This window comes from Dipteris shenzhenensis, chromosome 4 (assembly GCF_047967505.1).
Source record: "Dipteris shenzhenensis isolate YYH24624 ecotype China chromosome 4, Dip_SZ_1.0, whole genome shotgun sequence".
Classification (NCBI taxonomy): domain Eukaryota; kingdom Viridiplantae; phylum Streptophyta; class Polypodiopsida; order Gleicheniales; family Dipteridaceae; genus Dipteris; species Dipteris shenzhenensis.
The window spans coordinates 22,871,107-22,897,073 of NC_141599.1; the positions used below are offsets into that span (position 1 = coordinate 22,871,107).

Here is a 25,967-nt window from a genome sequence, read left to right on the forward strand (position 1 = left end):
GAATGTTTCGGGAACGGGGGGGTCGGAACGGGAACGTTTCGGGAAGGGGGAACGTTGGAACAGGAACGGGAACACCACATCATATGACACATCATCAAATCACATGGAAAGATACCAAAGTATGCTAAGCAAAACCAAATGTAGCAGCTTTAAGATTTCCATTTGATCTTTATACTTTTAAAGACGCAAAATCCTTAGAAATCTGAACTATAAATCAATGTAAATTGCAATGTGCAATGTGCATAAACTTTAAAGTTTAAAGCTTTAAGTCATAGAATTGCAGATCATAGAGGCTCGAGCATATAATATGCAAAATACAACAAAATAAGGCCATGCCTCAAGCCTGAACAGAAGGCCTCAATACCAAATAGTAAATACAAAAAAGGACTCCAGACTCTCGAGTCAAGTACATGGTATATAGAAAAATAGAGAGTCAAGCTTGCCACCTAATGGTCTACCGGAACAGAGGACTCTCCCTCATTCTGCTGAGCCTGATCTTCAGCCTCGACCTGGGGGTCATCATCCTCATGCTCCTCCTCAAGCTCAGCCTCAGGAGCACCCTCTGCATCACTGTCGGAGTCCTCATGTGGTCGAAATCCAAGATACACTTCAGGAGTGCAATCTGCCCTGAACTTGTTAAGCAAACGCAAGTTTGCATTGCCAAATAAAATATCATTTGCCTTCTAAACCCCGAGCCTGTTCCTCTTTTTTGTTGCAATGTTCCCAAAATTACTCCACAACCACTAAACGGGTGAAAAGCTAGCCCCCTGGCTGAGTGTACGAATGGCCATACCCTGCAACAATGGAGTATCTGCCCCATAGTCCTCCCAACAACAAACGGACGAAATCTTGAACATGTCTACCTGTGCATCCTCCAATCCAAATAACCCTTTTCCTTGCCTATAAAATGACAGCTCCTCCCACACCTTCCTCCTATCATCTGCACTTGGGACAAGTCATCTCAATATCTGCTCCCATCCTTGCACCACCTCCTTATCTGTTTCTTGCCCCTTCCCTTGAAATTCTGGATCCAAAACAAAGGCTGCAGCCTCTAAAGGTGAATGATATTCCGTCCATCGAGAGGTTGCAAGTGCCCTAATCTCCTCCTATGCTGCAATCTCCTTCACCATATCAATGAAGTAAGGATTGCGGGCCTTCACTGTGGGCACATCTGCTCCATAAAAGAATCGGTCCATTGCTGCATCTACCTGTGCCCTCCTCCCAGGATGCCATGAGGCCACAAGGCTAGCCTGCACGACTCTCGGAGCCCCTGAACTCGCAGCCTTTAAAGGTGTGGATGAAGCTCTACTCCCACAGAAGGAGGCAGAAATGGAAGTAGCAGGAGTTGCTGCACCTGGGGCTGGTGTTGGCACTGGTGGTTGACCTCGAGGATCAAGAATGGCAGGTTGCTTGTTTGCCTCCATGTCCAACTTTTCTACAAGTGCCACAAAACGTGCATGCTCATGATTGGGAACAGCAGGGCAACAATTAATGCCTTTATTTGGAACTTTGCATAGATGAGCTCGCACTCGGTATGCCCCTCCACTTTTACCTTTTTTACAAAAGCGGCAAAGCCACTTGCATACTCCTCCTCCTTTCGAATTGGCGTACTTGGCGACAGGATCCACCTCCTTCCACCCCTCGGATTTTTTGTCCGTGTCAATGCCTCTTGCAACAGTCATTGAGTGGGCTCCAGAGAAGAGGTAGGGAGTGTGGAGAGGGGGGGAATGGGGGGGCTGTTGGTGGAGACTTGGAGAGGGCTGAGCACCAAGTAGTGAGCAATGAGAGAAGGGGGCCGAAGGGAGTGGAAGGAGTAGAAGGGAGTGGAAGGAGAGCGGGCTGAGTGGCTGAGTGGAAGGGGCGGGGGCTGAGTGGAGAAGGGAGTAGAGGGAGAGGATACTAAGTGAAAGGAGAGGGGGCTGAGTGGAAGGATAGGGGGCTGAGTGGCTAAGTGGAAAGGGGTGGAGAAGGGAGTCGAAGGGGAGGGGGCTGAGAGGAGAAGGTTCAAGGGAGTAGAAGGAGAGGGGCTGAGTTGAAGGGAATGGAAGGAGAGGGGGCTGAGTGGAAGGGAGTGGAAGGAGAGGGGGCTGAGTGGAAGGGAGTGGGAGGCGAGGGGGCTGAGTGGAAGGATTGGGAGTAGAAGGGAGTGGGAGGGAGGTTGGAGAGTGCGAAAACCCCCCATCGGCGGCTATATATGTTCCTGCGCAACCCTAAACTGGGAATGCCAAACCCTAGACGTTCTGGCCGTTCCTTGGCCGCGTTCCCTAGCGTTCCCAAAACTGGGAACGTTCCCTGGCATTCTCAGGTGTTCTCAGTAGGCGCTCCACCTAGGAACGGCGTTCCCACATTTCAGGAAGATGGAACGCCGTTTCCTAGTAACTATGCTAGAAGCATCTAGAGGCCCTAGAGGTGTTTTGCAGGGAGAGGGACCTGATAATCAACTTTGGCAAGACGAAGGTTATGATTTTCAACACCTCACTAACAATGCTGCATCGACATAGTTTCACCTACCGAGGTGAGCCCGTAGAGATTATGCAGTCCTACATATACCTTGGAGCAGTTTTCTCAGTATCAGTTTTCAAGATGGTCCACGCAGCCAGAGCACAGCTCACACGTGGCCAGGGAGCTCTAGCTCGACCAGAGTGACAGTGCTTCCAGACACATTTCTAGGCCCCCATACAAAGGGATGGCTCTTTTATATACACGTGAGACCGACAGCCATGTATGCAGAACCCTTTTAGGGAGGTGACCTCTCAGCGATAGACTCGAAGAGATTTGAGAGATTGCAGGTGGTTATGGGTTACCGAATGATCTGGAGTAATCCATCAGCCCCCCATCAAATTATACAAGCAAAGTTCGCCATGACACCTCTCAAGACTGATGCTATCTTTCAAACAGTGACATGTATTCATAGGGTTTGGGCTCTACCTAGCTGGTTATCGCGGAGATTGGCACTATGGTCGTCGCGATGACTTGCAGACAAAAAGGTCAATAAAGCTTGGTATGCATGAGTTTCCAAATGGTTTGATAGCCATGGTGTCCAGATGGATCGACTCCCGCCCTTTCGATACGATTTGGATGCCCCATCCTCCCTGATCCCACGAGATGAGATCAACCATATCATACGGTTAGATCTATTACAACTTTACACAGCACAGACTTTTGGTTGGGAAGGGGGGGGAGGGCAGGGGTTCCCCACCAAGAGGAGAGACTGATCATCAAACTCTCATACCTGGAGAACAAACGCATCTCACATGCACTAAGGATTGCCATTGGACAGATAAGAGTCTCGTCCCATCAGTTGGGGATAGAGGCAAGTAGAGTTGCCGGCATACCGAGAGAGCAACAGATATGCACACTTTGCACACTGGGAGAGGTGGAGACAAAGGAGTACTCTCTATGCATGTGTCCAGCAATTATGAGATTCGAGGGCGGTACCATTGCCTATACCAGGTGAGGCTTGGATTTGGACCTCTCTCATGCCTGATCCATTTCCAGGACCAAGTCTGTGTCGGTCTTTATTTGATGGAGATGCGAAGACAGAGAGAGACTCTTCTAAGACAGATTCAGTCTGTGTCGACAATATTACCTGAGCCAAAGAAAGATGCAGCCAAGCAACATGTCATAGATTTATATGCCTTTGAGTCAGCCCCGGGACACAGCGAAGTGGAGGAGGAGACAAATGATATGTAGGAGAAGAGTGGACTAGTGGGAGGAGAAGGCATGGAGCAACAGAGTAGGGAGTGCTAGACCACGCATCATGGAGGTCCAGGTTATCACAGCCTTTCTTCGAGGTGAGTGCTAGAGTCCAGGGATCACTCTTTGACATGGGGCACCGAATACAGAAATCTCAAAGACTAACCCCCCACCCCCCCCCCCCCACCCCCAGGCTCAAAGTGAGACTACCCGACAAACACAGCTGCAAGATATCCTCAGATCTCATAGGAGAGCCACCATGGCACCTGGATATGCTTTCTGAGTCTCTGATTTCCCAATGTGTACTAGTTCTGAGTTATGTTTTTCTTTGAGATTTCTTAGTACTCTACAGGGGTCTTAGCGAACCCCTTGCTTCAGCCCACAGCGGCTCGTATGGGTCACTTTGAGATTGTACTTTGTCTCACAGGCCCGCGAGGCTTTCCGAAGATATTGATACATCATTCTTTCTCTCTCTCTCTCTCTCTCTCTCTCTCTCTCTCTCCATGCATGGATCAACGCGAAGAGACACAAAGGCTGGCAAAAGCGCGCATGATAGAGGTCCAGCCCGTCGCTGCTCTACTCGGAGGAGACTGTCTGAGCCAAGGTGTCACTCTTGACATGGCCCACCGAATACAAAGATGGCGGCGACAATGCCTTACGCCACAGCCAGATCGGCAGACGCAGATACAAGGCATTTTTGTGTCCCGTCAGAGAGCCACCATGGTGCCCAGATATGTATTTGGAGCACTAGCCTTGCATGGCTGAGTTTTGAGTTTTGAGATTATTTTGTTAGCTTAGCACTCAGCAGGGGCCTTAGTGAGCCCTTTGATGCAGCCCACAGTGGCTCGCATGAGAAATTTTCTTGATTGTACTTTGTCTCATAGGCCCGCGAGGCCTTCCGAAGATGTTAATACAACTCTCTCTCTCTCTCTCTCTCTCTCTCTCTCTCTTCACGTGCTAGTAAGAGCCCAATCATATAATGTAAAGACTCATAGCCTATTGGACCACGAGACTGAGGAAGGGATGGACCTTGGACCAATTCTAGGCATACATAATTTAATTATTGAAACACGTAAAAATGATGCATGAGGATGCCTCCTGATAATGAGTATGAGGTGAACTCAACTTGGATGATTTGGATGAAAAATAATAGCACACATAAGAGAGAAGAAGCCGATGTTGCTTGCAAGCACCCAACTACAGAGGGTCTACCTGGATTAAAATATCCATGGGCAGGTGCCCTTCTATGTTTCTAGCTAGTTGTTATGCTAATATCCTCGAGGAAGATGGCGGATGTGATGACTACAAAAGCTACAGGTGCAGATGCACATATGCTACTAACACATTAACATTGGCATAATAATGAGATGCAAAGTATCATTCTAAACACCGCCGCAGCGCAGTCTCGGGCGTGACCACCTATCATCGTGCAGCCTTTTGCCGTAGCCTTTGCTCATGCAAATCATAGGTTGGCTTGGAGAGACCACCGTGCTAGTTTTTGGCATAAGAATAAGACGTAATCTATCATTTTGAGCATCGGCTTAGCGCAGTCTGTGGCCTAACAACCTGTCATCACCCAGAATTCAAGGTTGTCTTGGAGAGACCACCGCACTGGTTCTTGGAGTTATAGCTCTGTTACGTATTTTTACGTAATACAGGAGGAGTTCTATGACAACCAGTGCGCTAGCAAGTAGAAGGAGATCTTTGACAGCCACCGCCCTAGTTCTTGGAGTTATATATTTGTGTACCAAGGAAAATGTATTTCCTTGTGCAACTAAGCAAAATGCAATTGACGATATGGCCCTTGAGGGATCCCCTTTAGGGGAGATGAAGGAGATGCCAAGCAGCAGGCAGATAGGCACATTTGCAGATTGGCCATGAACAACCCCGAGGAAATTAGCAAAACTTGGCTTCTTTTTGGTATGGTTGGTTGTGCAAGTAGTTGTAGAAAATTTCTAGAAAACATATTTTTTCCCAGCGATATAGATCCCAATTTTGAGATTTAAATTAGGTTGTAATGCAGAAGAGCTACAACTTTTTGTTAAGCATAGCGAACCCCCCAACCTTGCAGTAGCCTTCTCCCCTTCTTTTCATCTGCAAGTTAGAGGATCTATTCCACCCCATCTCTTGAGACTTCCGTGCATCTGTACGGAACTATATGACACCGTTCACCAACTGTGCGGAAAGATCGCACACTGCAAATTGCACTTGTGGTTTGTGCCCATTCCAGGAGGGATTTCCAAAGTGTCTTGATCTGTGTGCAATAGTTTTGGGCTGCATGGAGCCACCTAGGTGTGCATGAAGCCTACAAATACAGCTGCTTGCTGCTTCCTTGCATGTGCTCACTTGTTCCCCTCCTTGGGTTGCCATTAGAGAACTTGCTTTGCAGAGGATTACTCCGAGACTGCTAAATGCACCTTGTGGTGCATGCCAATTCCAGGAGGGGTTTGCAAGGTGCCTTGATCTGTGTGTAATAATTTTGGGCTGCATGGAGCCACCTAGGTCTGCATGAAGCTTGCCCCTTCCTTCCATGTGCTCCCTTGTTCTCCTCCTAGGTCACCTTTAGAGCACTTGCTGCGCACAAGATTACTCCAAGGGGATTGCTTTGATGCCACTTGAATGAGTTAGGGAGAGGAGAGAATACTACTGCTGGATAATTGTCAGAATGAATTGCATACTGAAAACCTCCAGCTAGCAGTTTATCCTAGAATGACACTGGCATGCCATGTGTCCGGTGCTAAATTTATAATGTAATCATAAGCTACAGGACTCTGGGACCTTGACCACTCGGTCTTATTGATGCAAGTAAGCTAGTGCTAAAGACAATCATAATGGATTATAGGTTACAAGGCCAAGTAATAGCATGATTAATATTGAACTGGGTTACAGTAACATCAACACACAGGGTAACCTGATAATAGAAACCATGGACGCATATGTTGCACCTATGAATTCTAGCTCACACACTCATTATGCAGTAAATCATCACCAGATAATGTATATTCATCTTATAATTGTAACACTCTCTTCGTATTCTTGAGTACAGCTTTTTGGTAGAAGATTCGATAGTAGAATATCTTCAATTGTCTCGCCAACCTCATACATGAGCTGTCACTTACCCCCTGTAACAAGCTGGACTGACCCATCTGTCATCTTCAATAAAACATAAGGATCTACAATCGAAGCATAAGCCACACAAACACTCTCTGATTTTGGCGTCACATCTGCTTTCAAACAAGGCGCTTCAATCCGAAGTTCTTGAGTCATGTATGCCCCATCAAGAAGACGTACACCTCGTGAATAAACCTGCACAACACGTCGCCTGCATATGCATGATGAGAACAAATGGGGCATAAGATATCGGCACACAAGCGATGAAACTTATTATTTGTTGTAAAAAAAGCGTAGCTACCAAAAGTGTAAAATATGTCAAAATTAACCACAACCAAGGGAAAAAACAACAAAGCCCATATTTTTCTTAGAACATAAGGAGCGCACAAGAGTGTTGAGTGAAAGCTGAAGAGACATCCACAACTAAACCATGAACAACACTTGTTATTAAGAAAGTGTGACTTGATTATGAAACTCTAGCCTCATATTAAAGCGTGATGGCATCACATGATAAGCTAGATGAGTGTGAAATTGTCAAGGAAAAAAAGATAGAGAGAGTTTCTATCACTTTGATGAATCGAGCACTTGATCAATCGATCACAAAGTCCAGCTCAAAGTACTTCAATGTCCAATCAGAAAAGCACGTATGGTGGTTGAGCTCATTTGAGGTATGTAAACTATCGGCTTCCAAATTAGTCTTTGCTCAAGATGTTGTAAATTTTATATAACATGTCTTGCAAACCTATGGTTTGAAATGAGAGGTGAAGACTGACGACCATGCAATACTTTATTAGGTATTTCATCAAACAGGTATACCATCAATTATAAAGAATCAAGTCCAAGGACGTCATCTGCATGTTCCAGGGAAGGGTGTTTTGCAAATTGAATGGCATATGTTAGGTGATCTGAAGACGCTGAAGTGTATGTTCAATATAAGCAAAAGGGGGTAACTCAAAGTCTCCTTGCTTGTACTGCAACGAACCAGTACATGTCTTAGATTCTAAATGGTGGAAAAGAGCACCTAACAGACATAAAGTAGATAAAAATTTCAAAGCACTTCTTGAGATCCCATTATGCAATGTTCACATTTGTACATTGCATGCATTATGTAGGATCATTGAGAAACTAGTTTTCCTATATATTGGATTTGCACGAAAACTTTGCCTCGAGAGCAAAGATCCATCAAGCTTCACATTGTCATTCAAAATAACCACTCTATAATCCTTTAAGTACCCACCCTAATTCAATAAAGCCTACGTCATCATTTCCTTCAAGTTCCATCAACGAAATGGCTAGAGTATCCCAAAGACGTGTGCTCAATAAAGTATCATGAGAGCATATGTCCATCCTAAATGAGGACATAGTAAACTAAAGGAGTACAAACACAAATATTATTTTACTACCTCAATATTTTTGCATAGACATACCCAAGAGAGCTTTTTTTATAGAAGCATGTGTGAAGATATCAACCACATTTGGTTCAAAATCAAACAACCACATGTAGTATGAAGAAACTATCAATCGTGATCCTTAGTAAGCCCCTCTAAAGGTGGCACTCTTATCATCTCATAAACTCCACATAAACTTCTCGACCTCTTGGGAAAGTACAAGAGGAGACCAATGTCAAGATGAAACGAAATTGAATCGTCTGTCCAAACTCCACATGCACGATGAAAACTCTTTAGGACCCAAAGCATCCATGCCATCTAATGTGGTTTGTCGAAAAAAAGTCCTAGTGTCTAACGTGTTGAATTACTTTCTAAAATCAAGAAAACAATTGTACACCTTTTGGGACGATGCTTGCTTTCCCCTTTGACTATCCACGTAACAATGTGATCTTCTTAGTAGCTATTGCAATGGAAACTTGCATATAATTTAGCCCACAAACTTGTAGATATATATTATCTAGGGGTCGTTCCTCTTCTGGGTATGATATCGGCACGGGTCTCCTTATTATGGTACAGATTTTGTGAAAATAGATGCTTATGTGGAAGAGTTTTGTGTCTCTCGTACTCTCAAACATTTCTAATATGTTCATTATGGCACTCTGTATCACAGATCAATCAATCTACACTCTCCTAGGGTTGTTTGTGAAGTCTACATGGACATCGTTATTCAAGGTAAGCTACAAATATTTTTAAAAGGTTCTCGTCTATATTGAATGCTGTGTACAAAGTCGATAACCTAAGGTTGTGAAAACATTTCCCAAGTCTCAATCCCCAAAAGAAAAAAAAGCACGTAAAGTTCTTACTCTCAATCTCTTGTGAGGTCTCCAAGCGTCTATTACGAGAGGGCTGAAATGTCAAATGTGTCACTAAAACGCATATTAGACTTAGTAGCACCACTAGGATCAAAAGGAAATTCAGCACCCTTCGTGGCTCCAGTGTCTGGAGCTTCTTCTGGCTCACGTGCTCGCTCCATCTCATCATGAGAGGCATCCAGGGAGTCTGTAGCATCTACCAATTCCCCATCGTCATATAGCTCAATGATCATGCTGAGTTTGGGTGCCCCAGTGTTGCGTATCTTGCAAACATCTCAATGCTCAAGGGTCCAATTCTGACTTTCATCCCCAGCATTTGTCTTACCTCCTGGCTTGGCATCTAAAAATCTGTCGGGCTTGGCATATGGCATCTTGTTGCCCAATACAATAGGAAATCTGGGAAATGTGCTGCTATAGACTTCTTATAATGCCAATCAGCCCATTTAGGCGTCTTTTCAGAATCATACGCAGTCCTATGAGTGCTGCCCATTGCATTCTTATCTCTGCTAGCATACTTAGGCTCAAAGACCTCTGCAAGTTGGGTAGCTCGCTCAATGGTCTGAGGGTTATGTGCCCTCACATCTGCAGCCAAAGGAGAGTGCAGTCCTTGTAAAAAACGCAGAAATTTTCCCTTTTCAGATATGTCCAGCACAAACAAGAGAGCCTCCAAAAACACTGCCGATACTCCTGGACCGTTCCAATCTCTGATAAGGCATAGAACTCAGCTAAGTACTGCTCTAATATGAGCGAGGAAACGAAGGTAGTGACCATGAGTTCTTTGAATCCCTTCCATGTGGTTGGATTTTAAGGTGAATTGCTCATATAACGCCACCATGTGTGAGCATAATCCTGCATATGCATGCTAGCGAAAATGATGCGATCCTCATCAAACTTGGGGTAGAAGCGGAAGTAATCTTCCAGCTTCATGAGCCACTCCTCCAGCTCATTAGGTGTGCGAGTGTTCCCTTTGAACTTATGCACTGTGAGCTTGTCTTTTACATCCTTGGCTAGATAGTTCTTGTTACTGTAACCACCAGATGAGTGGGCATCATCACGCTTAAGATTCACATACCAAGGAAAGGACATCTCATCACATATATCCTCGGGCAGGGCTCGGTATGACTGCAAGGAATCTGAAAGCATCTCATCAAGAGTGGCTTGCTGCCCGCCACTTACCCCTTGCTACATAGTAGCACCATCCATTTGCTGCGCGGGCTGCGTGTGGCTGTATGTGCTCACTTGCGGAGCAATAGGGGCATGTATCCCAAACTATGTATGTATGCCAAACACATCCCCCTGATATGATGGCAGGCCAAAAGGCTGAGAAGAGGATTGACCTCTCTCCCAAGCGAATGGGCTGCCCTACAAACTAAAACTGGTTCCCAGCATACTGACTAGTGAAGGCAAAGGAGCAGCAAAAGGGTGTAACCCAATCAAAATAGATTGCTCCATCTACAAAGGTGCAGAGAGCTGTAAACTGTAAGATCGCCTCAGGCCGATAACAGGGTCAGTGTTGTAGAGAATGCGACCTCAATGCCTCAATAATCCCCATACGGGGGAGCAAGCTGCTCAAACTAAGACTAACTAAAGGGCTGAAATCCCCCTAAGCATTGGGCATCTACCCTAAAACTGCCACATGGTGCGAAGAATGCATCCTCGCTGTCCGACTGGTCCCCATGCTGGGGCATAGGATGCACCAAGCTGCTAGCCAATCCGCTAAGAGATCTGCTCACCAATCTGCTACCCCAACTGAAGAAATGTATCATGGATCTTGGAGGATAATGCTTCCAAAAACAATGCATGCGCATCCCGAGACGCAAGAGAGAGAGAGAGAGAGAGAGAGAGAGAGAGGGTGAGTAGTAGGGACATCTATACCGCCAATGGAGCGACCACTATGGAAGGCAAATGCTCATGCTGAGCAACCTCATCACTGTGGTCTCCTCGATCTCTGAACCCGCTGGGCTATGTTCAAAGTGACCCCTCGTCTCGGGCAATCTCCAACGAGGAAAGCTATGTGGAAGGCAAATGCTCATGCTGAGCAACCTCATCACTGTGGTCTCCTCGATCTCTGAACCTGCTGGGCTATGTTCAAAGTGACCCCTCGTCTCGGGCAGTCTCCCCTGAGGAAAGTTGTGATAGGTCCAACCTCAATAGAGTATGCTCTAGTTGCTTTCCGTGCTGCAGGTGGTCTTTGCGCCCTCCCTCAGTGATCCTGGCTGCTCACATACCAGCTAGCTCCTCCTCCACCCTGCTATGTCCTAGAGCTGACTCAAATGCATAAACTTATGTGACAAGTCGTCGTGCCCTATCAGCCTCTATATCCTGTGGTCTGATCGCATCCTGTTGCTCTCTAATCTATCGTACAAGAGTCTCCCTGTGTTGACGCATCTCAAGTAGATGGAGGCCGATGCAAACCTAGTCATGGAAGTGGATCAATCGTGAGAGTGGACTGAATCCTGGTAGAGGCAATGGTATCGTCCCTTGATCTCATAATAAGCTGGGCAGACACAGAGAAAATGCTCCTCTGTCTCAACCACTCCCAATGTGCATGGCATATAGATCCGCTGCTCTCTCTGCATATGCATGTTGCTCTCCCCGTCTCAATCCTCAACTAATGGAAGAAACACGAGAGGCTGAGGAAGAAGGAGGTGAAGGTGGTGGTGGTGGTGGTGGTGGTGGTGGTGGTGGTGGTGGTGATGATGATGATGATGATGATGATGATGATGATAAGGGTATAAGGGAAAGGGTTTAAGTGAGCCAAAACAAGCAAAATTTGGAACGTTATTCTCGAGTGAGGGATGTGTGACCGCCCTCACGTGCTTTCTCTGCCCTCTGCCTTCTAATGCTCGTGCATTCAACATCATCACTCTCATGCTATCCCTCCATTGCCACCATGTCACCAATTATCCCCCCAGGCCCACCCCACCGTCCACCTCATCCTCCCTAGTGCTTGCCACGTTGCAATTCCCTTGCTCCACTTCATCCTCCCCTCCAAGGTAGGTGTCATGTGCCAGTCCAAGGCGCCCCACCCCTCTGCCCCATGTGGCAAGCCAAGGCTTGGTGGGTGACATGGCCCGCCATCGGTGGCCTCAGAGAGCAGGGTCCACGACTATCCTCAATGCATGCGAGACTCCTCTAGCCTCGAGGTACTGGAGTCTGATGATGAATGCCTCCTCCGATACTCTCAGGAAGTGATCACGATAGAACTGGGACTTGGGGGGGAGCTCCTGAACCTCCTCGCCCAAGTCCGAGATGTCTCAAGCTAGAGGAGATCTAACCGTATGATACAGTTCATCTCATCTCACAGGATTGACTCACGGAGTGCGTCCATGCTGTACTAAAAGGGAGGGAGCCTGTCCATCTGAATACCGTGCCTGGCAAACCATATGGATATGCGTGCATACCATGTGTCTGCTCCACTCTCTGCTAGTCATCTGGATGACTCCAAGACCAGTCTTGGTAGTCTCCATCGAGGTAAGTCTCAAACACTATGGATGAATGTCACTGTCTAAAGAATGGCATCAACCTACAGAGGGGTCATGGCAAAATATGTATGTACTATCTCATGTGGAACTAAGGGCTTACTCTGAATCATCCTAAATTCCATAATCACATGTAGCCACTCGAAATTCCTCCACTCTACCCACCTTGGGCACGAACTCTACCTCTAAATCAACGTCTCTGAATCTGCATCTCCTGTAGTTTTCTGATCATACGGGATTGTGGGGCAGTGTCAAAGGCCTTTCGGAAGTCTACAAAGCATGTGTAGACTTTCTGGTAACTAGACCTCGCCTCCTCAATGATAGCCCTCACAGTGAAGATGTGATCTAGAGTAGAGTGCTGCCTCCGAAATCATGTCCTAGTGCCCACTATCCCTTCCTCTGTAATACCGATCCATAAATCTTGGTCAGAGGATTACCAATCATGAGGGTACGGTAATTCCAAGTCTGCATAGGGTCCCCGGCTTTGTGTATTGGCACAATAGCGGTGGTGCTCCAAGCAGGTGGGAAGCCGTGACAAACAGCCTGGTTGAACATCTATGCTAGGACCAGAGCTAAGACCTCCTGCCCATGTGCAAAGTGCTCAGTCCATAGGCCCTCATGATCCTGTGCTTTCCGATTGTGTAGCCGACAGAGTGCAGCCCATACATTCTGTGGGGTAAACAAGTCACAGGTGGTGGGCCTAAGCATAGACGACATGTCCGGTGGTGTCTGCATCTGAAAATCGTAGAGGGAACATGCATACCTATGCCATCCACCTGGGTCAATGATGGATTTAGGTGGCTTCCCCTCCGATAAAAACCCCACCCACTGGTCAGGTCTCGTCCTGGAAAAGATCTAACAATCTCATCCATCATGTGTGTGAGAAAGGCCGGCCTCTTGCGACGTGTCAATTGTCGAAAGATCCTCTGTGCCAGATGACGTCAGATGACCCAAGGCCTGCTTCCATGTGAGGTCGGCTTGCCTTTCCGCACTCGTTATTAGACCAAGGGGTATTGAGGCATCTTCCCATCTTGGACTCGTGTGGATCGGGTCGTGGGAAAGGATCTGGTGGCAACGTTCTGTACCACTGAGACAAGGATGTCCGAGGCACAAGCAAGGTCTGTATCATCACCAAGTAGGTAGAAGTGCCTTGGCTAGGTGACTCTCGTACACTGGGTCGAGGGAATGTCAAAGTGGATCTGGACACATGCAAGCACGAGAGGGGCTATGCCTCTGGCTGGCATAGTAGCATAGATATGGAAGACTAGGTATGAGTGATCAGCTCCGAGTGGGAGGGTTACGACAAAGTCGTGTATCCACGAGACAAAGGCTAGTAGGCCTAGTAGATAGTCCAATGCACTTGACCCACCGCCATGTGGGAAACAAGTGAGTCCTCCAGATGATGGCCATCTCTGAAGGCCATTATAGATAATCAAGTCATGGACTGCCCCTAGCTCAAGTAGATGTCGCCTATATCATGTCACCTACAGGACACCTACAAAGTCTCTCAGTATCCCCAGCTCAACTGCATCTAGCTCCAGGACTAGGTGGGGATCTCTATCATATATGAAGTCAAGCAGGGCCACCTATAAATTTCTTGTCCGTGCATAAAAGTCCCCCAATAGAAAGATGTCTCCCTGTCTGGGAAACTCCATGATGTCATCATGGATCGTCTCATATGGGTCGTGTCCATCTGTAGTAACCTCTCAGGCATAGGATGAAGTGTCTGAAGGAAAGTAGCACACCTCAATACAAATAGGTCAAGGATCCACATCCACATGTGTCGTGCATGCTTCTCTCTCTGTACCACAGATATGAGTGGCTTCATGTGTGATTTGGAAAGAAAAACTACCCCCGTAGAGCCTCATACTCCACTATCTCTCCTAAACAACCTCCTATGAACTGACTCCCATGTGTATCCTATTACTATGGGCAGCCCTCTCTCCGGGCTCTTGTGCATCTCGGTGTAAAACATAATATCTCTATCATTGTATGTCTCTAAGAAACCTCCCGGATCATACCATAATGTGCCATTACAATTCCACACTGCTATTTTCAATCCAATGTGTGCACTCATCCCATGAGCTCGACACCGTCATTATTCTCCCTCTTTCTCCTCTTCCTTATCCTCCTTGTCTCCTCTCTCTCGATGACCTCCTTACCATCCCTATATGCAGCCCATTTCCCTGCTTCTCTTGCTGCCATTACTCATACCATACCTTCCCTTCGGTGCTCCTCTGTCCATAGTCCCATGGTCTCGCCTGAGACCGGCCTAACCCTCTCCTCTGAGCCCTCTCATCTCTGCGAAGAGGCTAACTGACGCATCCAATACAGCTGCATAGATCTTCGACATCACATGTCCAATCATGATAGTCCTGTAGTTACTCGGGTCCATGGGATCAACTGCCTTGTGGATGGGGGTGATGGTGTTGAGTGTCCAAGTGCGGGAGAAGCCAAGGCAAACAACGTCTTTGAATAGCTTTGCTAGGATCGGGGCTAATGTGTTGATCCCATATGCGATAAACTCAGTGCATAGCCCCTTGTGATCCTTAGCTCGGCCATTGTGCAGTTTCAATGTCACGTCCTTGACTCCCCCTCTGGTGAACAACGTGCAAGTGGTGGAGCGATGTGTGTGTGAGATCTGGAGTGGGCTGGTGTGGGACATCATAAAGATGGTGTGCATACGTGTGCCAGACTCTCAAGTCGGTGAGGGGTGATGGATACCTACGCTCAAGGAATCTCTGCCAAAAATCCTTAGAGTTGTTGCTATACAAGATGTTCAGCAACTGCTCCTCATTTCAACGAAGAAATGCTTGCTTCTTCCGACGTACGAGACATCGGTACTCGCGTACCGTGTCCGGTGTGTTCGAGAGGTGACATTTGGTTGGAATTGTCGGCGATAAGCCTTGCACTCCGCATCGTACCAATTGTTGCAGGATACAGAACCAAGAGGTGGTGGTCTAGTCAACCGTGTGGTCTAGTCAACCGTGTGGTGTGGGTAAAGATTTGGAGGGCAGCCTCGTGGAGTGTGCGACTAATCAGGGCAGCACGGTCCTCTATGAGTGGTATATGATCGATGTAGGTTAGGAGTCTATTTAGGCGTCCAAAGTAGGCAGGTGAGAGGTTGTGATCAAAGTGTATGTCATGGTAGGTGTCGTGCTTCCTATGTGGTGTGTGTGGTGTGGCTAAGCGTGGGGTGGCGATAGAGAAGAATATGTATGTGTGATCAGCTCCTGGAGGGAGTGGTGCTACTGTGAAGTCAGTGATACATGAAGTGAAGGTAGGGGATCCCATGATGTAATCTACTACACTAGTGCCCCCCCCCCGTGTGGGAAGCAAGTAAAACCACCTGAGGAGGGCCATAGGTCAAGCCCGTTGTAGATGATGAGATCATGCATCCTGCCCAAATCAAGGAGCGCGTGTCCATATGGTGTAACAGGCCTGTGTCGGTCCAATGAGATCCTAGTCATACCTGCTCCGGTCTAGGTCCATGCCTGGTAGCATGATAGAGTCGTCTCGAAAGTCCAGGAGTGGTGCCTTGCGCGTGCTCGTCTTGGCGTTGAAGTCCCCAACAAGGAGAACTTCCCCTAGGGTTGAAAGGTCTAGGATATCCTGATGTAAGGGTGCATATGGCGATGTCTCACCCTCCTCTCATGCCACTCTGGCGAAGTGGGATGTGTCTAGCGGGAAGTAGCATATTGCTATGAAAAGGTCACGAGTGGCTGTGCGTCGGATCCAGATCCACATGAATCGGGAGTGTGCGTCCTTCCTCTCAATGGAGATGGCTCCAGTGAGGGAAGACCTATACAATACTGCGACCCCGCCTGATCCTAAAACTCCTCCTGTATCCCTCGTCTCATCCCTAAAGGCTAACTCCCATGTGTAGCCACTGATTATCGGTAGTGGACGCTCTAGGCTCTAGTGTGTCTCCGTGTAAAATACTATGTCTCATCCTATATAAGACTCCGAGAAGTTCCCTGAATCTGACCATAAGGTACCATTACAGTTCCAAATGGTGCAGGCTAGGGTCTCGAAAACTTGAGTCTCATAGGCCGTGTCCCCTTAGGGGGTACGGGTGGGAGCCCGACGGGTGCCAGTCAACAACCTACCATCTCGTACCACGGCCCATTTTCCCTCCTTGCGGGCAACATCCCGCTACTGCAAAAGAACTCATCGCTCCTCAATCTGTAGTGGTGTCAAATCCTCGTCCATGGACAGGGTGGGATGCTCTCGTAGAGTGGCTCGACGTCGGAGTGTTGCTAGTCGAGCATGTGAATCTCTGAAGCGAATGACTAAGAGCTGCTCTCGATTGGGGTCTCTCCCAACACACCATGCTCCCTGTATGCCATGGTTGGGGACCCCCATGGTGGTGGTCACAAAGATAATCGCCTCCTCCATTGGCGTCGTAGTGGTGCTAGTGCTGTCTCGTGTGATCCCTCGTATCCGGATGTTGAGGGCCTTCGAAGCCCTCTGCTGTTGCTCATGTATGGCGGCTGAAACGGTTGCCTTTGCGGGCTCTCATTTCGCCACGTCCACCCACCTAGTCGTCTCTACTATAGCCGACTGTATCGTGGCTATTCCTCCATCTCTGTGATGGGGGTCCCTCCAGACGCTACTCTCAGGGTCCCAAGCTCCTGTCGAAGCTGTGTCATGTCGTGTCTGAGCCCCTAGATAAGGGTGCCCCGCTCATGTATAATGCGGGCCTACTCCTGGGTGTATCGGGCCTGCTCCTGGGTGTAATGTGTCAGCTCTACCTGACGGGCCCGGATGCTATGTATCTCAGCCAATAGGGAGTCCCAAGCGTCTGGTGGGGGCCTAAGATATCCTGATCCAGGTGGGAATTGGATCTCAAGAGGGGTTGGAATGAAGGTGGGCTGCTCAAGTTGTACTCAGGGTGGGGATAGCGTGATCTGGGTGGGGGAGTGGTATGTAGGAGTAGCAAGGCCAGACGAGGTGATGAAGGGTGGCTGACTGAGAGGTAGAGGTGATACGAGGGAAAAGTATTGTGGAGCCGTGGCCGATGGGGCTAGTGGTGAGGCTACTGGAGAGGAGACCTGTGATGATGATGCAGGACAGGGGGAGGAGAGAGGTGGCGTACATGATGAGGCGGATGATGGTGGTGAAATATTGATGGTAACCATAAAGGTCGAGGATGTGGTGAGCGGCATGGGCTTCGTGGGCCCCTTTCTTCTGGGCTGTGGTGCAATCCACTGTCAAACCGCTCTGATTGCTGCGTTTGTTGAAGTCCTCCAGACTGAGTTGCTTTTGTGTTTTCCTCTTGTCACCGTTCCCCTTCCCCATCTCCTCGCGTATGTAAATTTGGACCGAAGGGTCTCCCGCCTAGTCCCCTATCCTCATCCCCCTTTGCCATTCATTATGGGGGAGGTAACAGTGGGCAAAGAAGGGATTGCAAGAGGGTGGAGCTGCAAGCGGAGGGGGCAAAACATGAGCACCGAGAGGGCAGGGCAGAGGAGCAGCGAGGGACAGCAAGGGAGCAGGGCGGACGAGGGAGGCGAGGTAGTAGAGCGGGAGGGGCAGAGAGGGAGGGCAGCGCGGTAGGGCGGCGCAAGAGGGGTTGTAGGAGGGCGGAGCAGGACAGAGGGGCAGGGCGGAGGGGAGAGGGTGCAGGGCGGAGGGGCAGGGCAGAGAGGCAAGGGGCAGGGCGGAGAGGTGGAGGGGCAGGGCATAGCGAAGAGGCTACGGGAGAGGCCTATGGGAAGGAGCGGAGAGGCTACGAGAAGGGGCGGAGAGGCTAGCGGGAGGGAGGAGCGGAGAGGCTAGCAGGAGAGAGGGGAGCGGAGAGGCTACGGGAGGGGGCGGAGAGGCTACGAGAGGGGGTGGAGAGGCCTACGGGAGGGAGCGGAGGAGAGGCTACGGGAGAGCTGAGCGGTTGAGCTACGAGGAGGCTGAGCGGCTGAGCGGAAGGAGAGGCTGCAAAATCTAGGAAGGAGATGATGCGGAAGGGGGGGGGGAGAGAGAGAGAGAGAGAGAGAGAGAGAGAGAGAGAGAGAGAGAGAGAAAGTTTATTAAAGTCTTCGCAAGACCAATGGGTCTATGAGACTGTGAAAAACCTCGTACAAACGAGCTGTAGTGGTGGAGCTACTAAACGAGCATCCACACCAATGCAAATTGCAGAATGGTGGTACTAAATCCTAAGTACAACATAATCATGTCGGTGGTCGACTATATATCAATCTCATATGTCGAGGCCTCGTCTCGTGGACCTGAAATGCAGCATCTAGCTATAGTGGCGATGACCCAAACTCAACTTGAATGATCTGGTGAGGAGCGGATGGCTTACCGCGAATCATCTGTGATAACATAAGAGCATGTAGCCGCTCCACCCGTGCCCACTCTGTATCCAATAAGTCTAGCCCCCAACATGGGCTGCTGTATATCCCCGCTGGACGGACCAAGGAGTCAAAGAGCAACCCCTTGGTCCGTGGATCCTGAAAGTGCGAGCGGAAGCACTACCTCTCTAGTCTGGCCAATGAAGCATATTCTCTACCCAAGTGTGCCTGCATCGCAAGTCTCATAGAGAAGATGGATCCGGAAAAAACAACCCCAAGATAAGTATATGATGAAACTATCTCAACAGATGACCCATCAAATCTGAACTACTCCTGGCGCATGACGGCTCAAGATGTATTGAAGATCATAACCTTGGTTTTACCCAGGTTGGCCTTCAAATCATGAGACTCATAAAAGGACTGGAGTGTGTCAAGGTGTCTCTGAAGCCCCTCTGCTGAGAAAGACAAGAGAGCCATGTCATCTGCGTAAAGCAATGTCCGGATCTCTGAAGCCCCTCTGCTGAGAAAGACAAGAGACCCATGTCATCTGCGTAAAGCAATGTCCGGATCAGCGTACTCGTAAGAGAGCAACCTAACCCCCCTGTCTCTACATCACTGTCTCAAGCTCGTCAATGTAGAGGCCAGACAAGGTAGGCGACAATGGACACCCTGTTTGACCCCAATAGTGCTCATGATCTCGTCTATCCACCCAGATCTTGCCCGGACTCTGCCTAAAACTCTCTTGTACAGTAGTGCCATGACAGCCCAAATGATCTCTTGGTCATAACCCAAATCCTATAGGCACCGTATGAGGCGGGCTCTCGGAACCGTGTCAAATGCCTTGCGGAAATCCACAAAGCAACAATAAATCCTCTGCTTCCGTGCCCTCATCTCCTCGATGATACATCTGAGCGTGAGAAAGTAATCCATGGTTCCATGATCCCAGGCATGTCCTGCTACTCTAAGTCCTCGACACTCCGCTAATCTGCTAACCTCGGAATCAAGTACTGATGCATAAATCTTGGACATGACATGTCCAATCATAATGGTCTTGTAGTTCTCCAAACTCATGGGATCCCTTGCCTTGTGGATGGGTGAGATAGTGTTAATGGTCTAGGTGCGTGGAAACCCCAAACAAACAACTTCATTAAAGAGCTTTGCTAAGATCAGGGCTAGGAGGTTAATCCCATATGCAATGAACTCAGTGCATAGTTCCTCCTGATCCTTCGCTCGGCCATTATAATGTTTCATTACGGCATCCTTTAACCCCCCTCCTAGTGAAGAGGGTGCAGGATGTGGGGCGTGGCATATGTGAGAGGTTAGGGACTGGCTGATTTGGGATGTCATAAAGTGTGCGTGCATAGTCATACCAGATTTGAGTGTCAATGAGTGGTGAGGGGGACCGTTCCTCTAGAAATCTCCGCCAAAAGTCCTTAGAGTTGTTACTAAACCAAATGTTCAGTAGCTCCTTCTTGTTCCAGCGAACTAAGTCTAGTTTCTTTTTACGTACCAGTCGACGATACTTGCGTAGCTGGTTCGCTCGGAAAACTGTTAGCTGACGGCGTAAAGCCTCGTGTAATGAGCGGGTGACTAGGGCAGCACGGTCCTCTAATAGGGGTATTAAGTTAATATAAGCGAGAAGTATGTACAGAGGGCCAGAGTAAGTAGGTGAGTGATTGTCATCAAAGCGTATATCATGATAGGTGGAGTAAGAACTCAGTGGGGTCCAAGATACTGTGCGACGGGGAGTGGAAATGCTAAAGAAAAGATAGGTATGATCAGCCCCTCGAGGGAGAGGTGCTACGGTAAAATCAGTGATGTGAGATGTGAAGGCAGGGGATCCCATGATGTAATCAACAACGCTGGAGCCTCCCCCATGTGGAAAGCACGTGAAACCACCTAAGGCGGGCCATCTGTCAAGACCATTATAAATAATGAGATCATGCATCCTGCCGAGGTCTAATAGGGCCTACCCATAAGATGTGATCGGACCTCGTTTGTCAACCGAAACTCGTAGCACACCTGCATCCTCAAGGTCAATGTCTGGTAGTAGAGTGGAATCATCCCTGAAGTCAAGGAGTGGTACCTAATGGGCGCAAACTCTGACATTGAAGTCCCCAACTAGAAGGACTTCTCCACGGCTAGAAAAGTCAATAATGGACTGATAAAGAGCAGCAATTGAAGATGTCTCATCCTCACCTCGAGTGTGTCTAGCAAAGTGGGAGGTCTCAGGGGGGAAGTAGCAAAATGCAACAAACAGATCCCGACTGTCCATGTGCTGAATCCGGATCCAAAGAAACCTGAAATGTGCATCTCTCTAATCTACTGAAATGGTCCCTAAAAGTGTGGATCTGTAAAGGACTGCTACTCCACCTGACCCTCGAACTCCCCCTGTATCCCGCGTCTCATCTCTGTATGCAAACTCCCATGTATACCCGCTGACTACTCGTAGTGGGCGCTCTGAACTCTAATGTGTCTCCGTGTAAAAGACAATGTCGTGACCTATATAGGATTCTGAGAAGTTCCCTGGTTTTGTACTCTTATGTTGAGAGCCTTGCTGGCTCTCTCCTGCTGCTCCATGAGGATAGCCGAAACAGTTACCCTCATGAGCTCCCGTTTGGCCACGTCAACCCATCTGGATGTCTCATCAATAACAAATTGCATGCTCGTAATATGTGCCTCGGCAACCGGGGTACTCCCTGGGACTGTGTGTATGGCTGTGACCTCCTACCGAAGCTACGATATATCCTGTCTGAGTCCCTGAATGAGACCAGCTAGCTCCCGAATGGCGCGAGCCTGTTCCTATCTGATGCGGCTCTACTTTTGGTTGAAGCGGACCTACTCCTGTGCGAAGCGTGTCAGCTCCATCTCACGCTTATGGATACTATGTACCTCCATGAGCAAGGTCTCCCAGGCCTTTGGTGTGTCAGCCCGCTGCTGCAAATGGTTCACAACTTGAGGCCCATGATATAATTCAATTCAGGGAGGGATGGTTGGCATACATTAAATATGATGGGATAACTTTGCTGTCATCCTTCTTCTAGAATCGTGTCAGCTTGCCTCTCCTCTGTGGTTTCCAAGAGGGAGCTTGTCACCTCGCGAGCGCCATCGTCACTCCAATCATCTGTCTCCCCAAGTCGAAGAGTAAGGAGGAGATATTTATGATCCTCATATGTGGATCAACGCGAGGGAAATTCTAGCGTGTAGTGCTCTCTAGATCCCAACTTTGTTGTGTCCCATGTGACCTTCTAACTCTTCTAGCTCGACGAAGTCTATAGGCATCCTCTTGGCTAGACTCCCACGGGTCCTACTAGTCTCGCCTCAACACTCAAAGGAGTCGATCTCTACATCGTTTGACCATGAGTGAGAAGGTTCCTGCGTGCCACTGATCAGGATGAGCAAGAAATCTGAGTGTCATCAAAATCCGCTCCTGAATAGACATAGGTGACATTCACGTATTAGGGCATCTGAATGCAAAGTCCTCTGACTCAAACTCCTGCATGTCACATAAAGGGAAGAGTTCGTCTCTCACATGGGAGGCATTTGCTAGTCCGGTCTCACATGTAGCCGGTGAGAGAGAACACTCAAAACTGCCCAATAGCGATTGCCAATGCATATGGGAGATAGATCGAAGTACAACCAGGGTGGAGCAAATCATGAACCCTGCCCATTACTAGGAGAACACATGAGGTTATTAAAAACACAACATGTAGAGGTATCGTACTTTCCACATGGCATGCACTAAAAGACTGAATTAAAAACCATGCGGTTCATATGTGTGGGTTCTTGAGGGGTTAGACCTCAGCTTATTGTAAATTTGATCATGAGACCTGAGGATACTAGATTAACTCAGCAATGAAGCATTATCTCCATGGCAGACTCATAGCTGCATACTATAAAAGTTATTTTGTCCTCCATAGATGGACAGAGATGGAGCAATCCAACTTTTCTCTCCCAGTCTGCATCTTTTTCAAAAAATAGTAGAACACAGGTATGTGACACAAAGAATAGTATAACACAATTCAAGAAGGATCTAGACCACAAACGCACACTCCAAAAAAAGAAAAACAGAGTGGCCAACAGGTAATGAAGTAACCACAAAATGTGAGGAAAAAGACATTGGCAACTTCCTTTTGACTGTTTATGATCAAGAGTTCTGCAATAGACAAAATCTGGATCTTATTATTTATGTATCTTAAATTAATCACAAGCAAGAAACTGTGCAACGAGTCGAGAGTTTCTATTCATCTATTCTCTCTCAATATAAATTAAACAAAATAACAGCAGCTTTACAAGGACCAAAGAAGACCTGAAGTCCCAATGCAGTCATAACTGGTCACCAAATCTTCAGAAACGTATCTTCAGGCATTCACATATTCAAGGCGTAGCTAGTATGATTTAAAGGTCATGAGTCAGAACCAAACTAGTAATGATCAGTCCTTCAAACCCCAGTCTAAAAGTCTTGGACGTTCTCTAAATTACCAAAGCGTTACCGCCAGTTGAAGAAGGATGTGCTACCTGCTAAACAAGTTCCCCGCCACAATCGTGGCTCCCTCCGTGTAATAATCAACAGTTTCTGTTACCTCTCCAAGGGTCTCCCCTGTCTCCAGAACCTGTAAATGAAATCGCAAAGCTTTCAATTTGCATATATAAATATTTCATTTTATATGCAACCGACAGTACCGTTCCTTCAAACAAAACTTGAGACCACAAGATGATGGTGTGTACCAACACCACAGAAAATTTTGCGATATATGCAAATGCCGACTCGTCAACCACAACAAGAGACTTCAGATCTTGAAGCGTATACCTAGATGAATCCAAGAACATTCCCAAACTCATCCTCTAAAAACACAACATAGTGCAGTTTCAATCTCATGATAGTCACTCACGGAGGTGAAGGGCAGACTCAGCCATGACGAAGGCTATCACTAAAGGAGAAGGCTAATCAAAAAGTAGTCCAAAATCTCTTCATTCGAGGTACAACTGCTTGTGAAGTCTAAATGATTTCATTTTAGTCTCTCCCAAACGAGCATCTAGATCTAGCTGATAGGGCAATGCACCATTTTGAAGCACAGCACTGAAACATGTACAAAGCCATCACAATATTGAATAATCCCTAACCATCATTAGTGCCAAAAACGGCAATGTGGCGAGCAGGCTTTAATAAGTAAACTGAATGAATGTAATGGTATTATGTTACCACAACTAAGCAGGAGTAAGGCAACATACAGCAAATGATAACAGAAAAGCTGAATCGCTTTACAGCTACCTGAAGTAATGCCTCATCAATTGTTGCTCCGGGAACAAAAATTAATCAAGCAGAAAATGAAGCAGCATGAGATGATCGCACGCAGGTGCACATGCAGCGAGGCATGTGCAGCAAGACATGTGCGTGTGTGCGAGCATGTGCCTGTCGAAAAGATTTGCAAATTCTGAAAGAGAAAAGCATTCATTTCAAAATTCATAAAGACAAGTACACAACATCAAAAAGCTTTTTTGATAAAATAGAGGAATTCTACCCCCAATAAGAAGAGGGAAAAGAAGAGCACAAGGCAGTTGTATGGTGGGCAGAAAACCTACAGTAGAGACAGCCATGAAAAATGCCCTGCAACAAAATTTGGGAACTAAAACATTTTAAAAGGGCAAAGGGAAATCAGCTCCAGGAGCTGAAGACAAAACATTCAGGAAACAATCATGCAGAGAGAAGAGACATAAGGCACCCAAACAAGAGAAGAGAAGAAAAGCTACTTAACAAAGAACTAACCCAGTCATTCAAGAATTAAATCAGGACCAAGATGAAACAAATGAACGTCTAACATATATTACCCTCTCCAACAAACTGGGCAACTTACCATCGTCCTAGTTTCTAGACTGATGATGAGATATGCATGAAACTCCTCATCCACATTAAGGGCAGACCCTGCTGTATCTGGTATCTGACTGCGAGAGCCTTTGTAATACACTGTCCAAATTCCCTTGCACCCTGGAAGTTCAACCTGTATAAGTTGTCACAAAGTTGCAAAATGTGCATTAATTTACACTGTTACACCTTCTGCAAAACCTGCTCTAACAACACACCTATCTAGGCAGGAGAGGAACCAGATCATAAAAATCAAACAGCTTGGAGCTTTATCACTTATCTTAGATTGAGCTCTCCACAACATGCTACAAAGCACCTTCTACAGGGGTCACATTGTCTAATTCACAAAACGATGGCTTCATTTAGAGACCTAAGTCTCTTTCAGATCCAGCTGTCGCATCTAGTAAGGATTGCATTGGGTCGCTTTATCATATAGATTGAGGATCAAGACAGATTCTGAGATTAGTCCTCCCAGTCAGAGGATATACCTGATATGTGACTGCCAGAGGAAAGAACTAAGGATCATTGGACCTTCAAATCCTGCCCCTCTCTAAGAGATTATAGAGGACTGCATTTCAGCCACATGTTGCAGATATCCAGTTAGGGATGCTTGGTTTTGAAGATAAAGTAACACAGGGACACTGAAAATGAGGAGGGGAAAGGAGACCAGGAGGGTGTCGCATAGGACAAAACCACCGAGTAAATTCTAGGAACGAGCAGCCCAAACACACCAATACATGAAAACATACTACCTTATCGATGTCTACATATGGCACCTCAGCAATCATATATATGGGCAAGATCAAGCTGTCTGATCATAGAAGTCTCAATCAATGCCCCTAACAGAAGGGTAAATACAAAGGTCCATAGGCTTTGTTGGGTGCGGGGAGAAATGAAACCAAGCTGGCATGCCAGGCGGCAAACAACAAGCTGAGGGAATGAAGTGTACTTGCAAATGGATAATGAAGAAGTACGAGAGTGGCCAATATATGGCCCTAAAGTCAACTAGTCAACTAAGGATTAAAATATCCTAATTGAACTAGGTGTACTAGGACTAAATGTCCTAACTGGCCTACAAGGCCATAAGTGCTAACAAATCCCCCTTGCTGAAGTATCCTTGAAACATCTCGGGTATACCTGGAAACTAGTTACCATATTATGGTTGCACATGTTGGCCCAAGGTTGCTATGTAGCAAGGAGATCAACATCACATAATAAATGGTGCCAAGCGTAAAGCATGCCAAAAAGCCTCTAGCTTTGGTCAT

The 25,967-nt window shown here is 47.3% G+C and overlaps 1 protein-coding gene across 2 annotated transcripts in view; it reads right to left on the reverse strand.

Annotated features, from left to right (window-relative positions):
• CPSF160 (cleavage and polyadenylation specificity factor 160) overlaps positions 1–25,967 on the reverse strand; it is a 105,038-nt gene that overhangs the window by 43,192 nt on the left and 35,879 nt on the right. For both annotated transcript variants that reach the window (XM_087373650.1, XM_087373649.1), the window contains exons 14-16: positions 24,695–24,838; positions 23,358–23,452; positions 6,816–7,018 (exon numbers count right to left, since the gene is read on the reverse strand). In XM_087373650.1, coding sequence (XP_087229776.1) covers positions 6,816–7,018; positions 23,358–23,452; positions 24,695–24,838 — 442 coding nt within the window. The remainder of the gene's footprint in view (positions 1–6,815; positions 7,019–23,357; positions 23,453–24,694; positions 24,839–25,967) is intronic.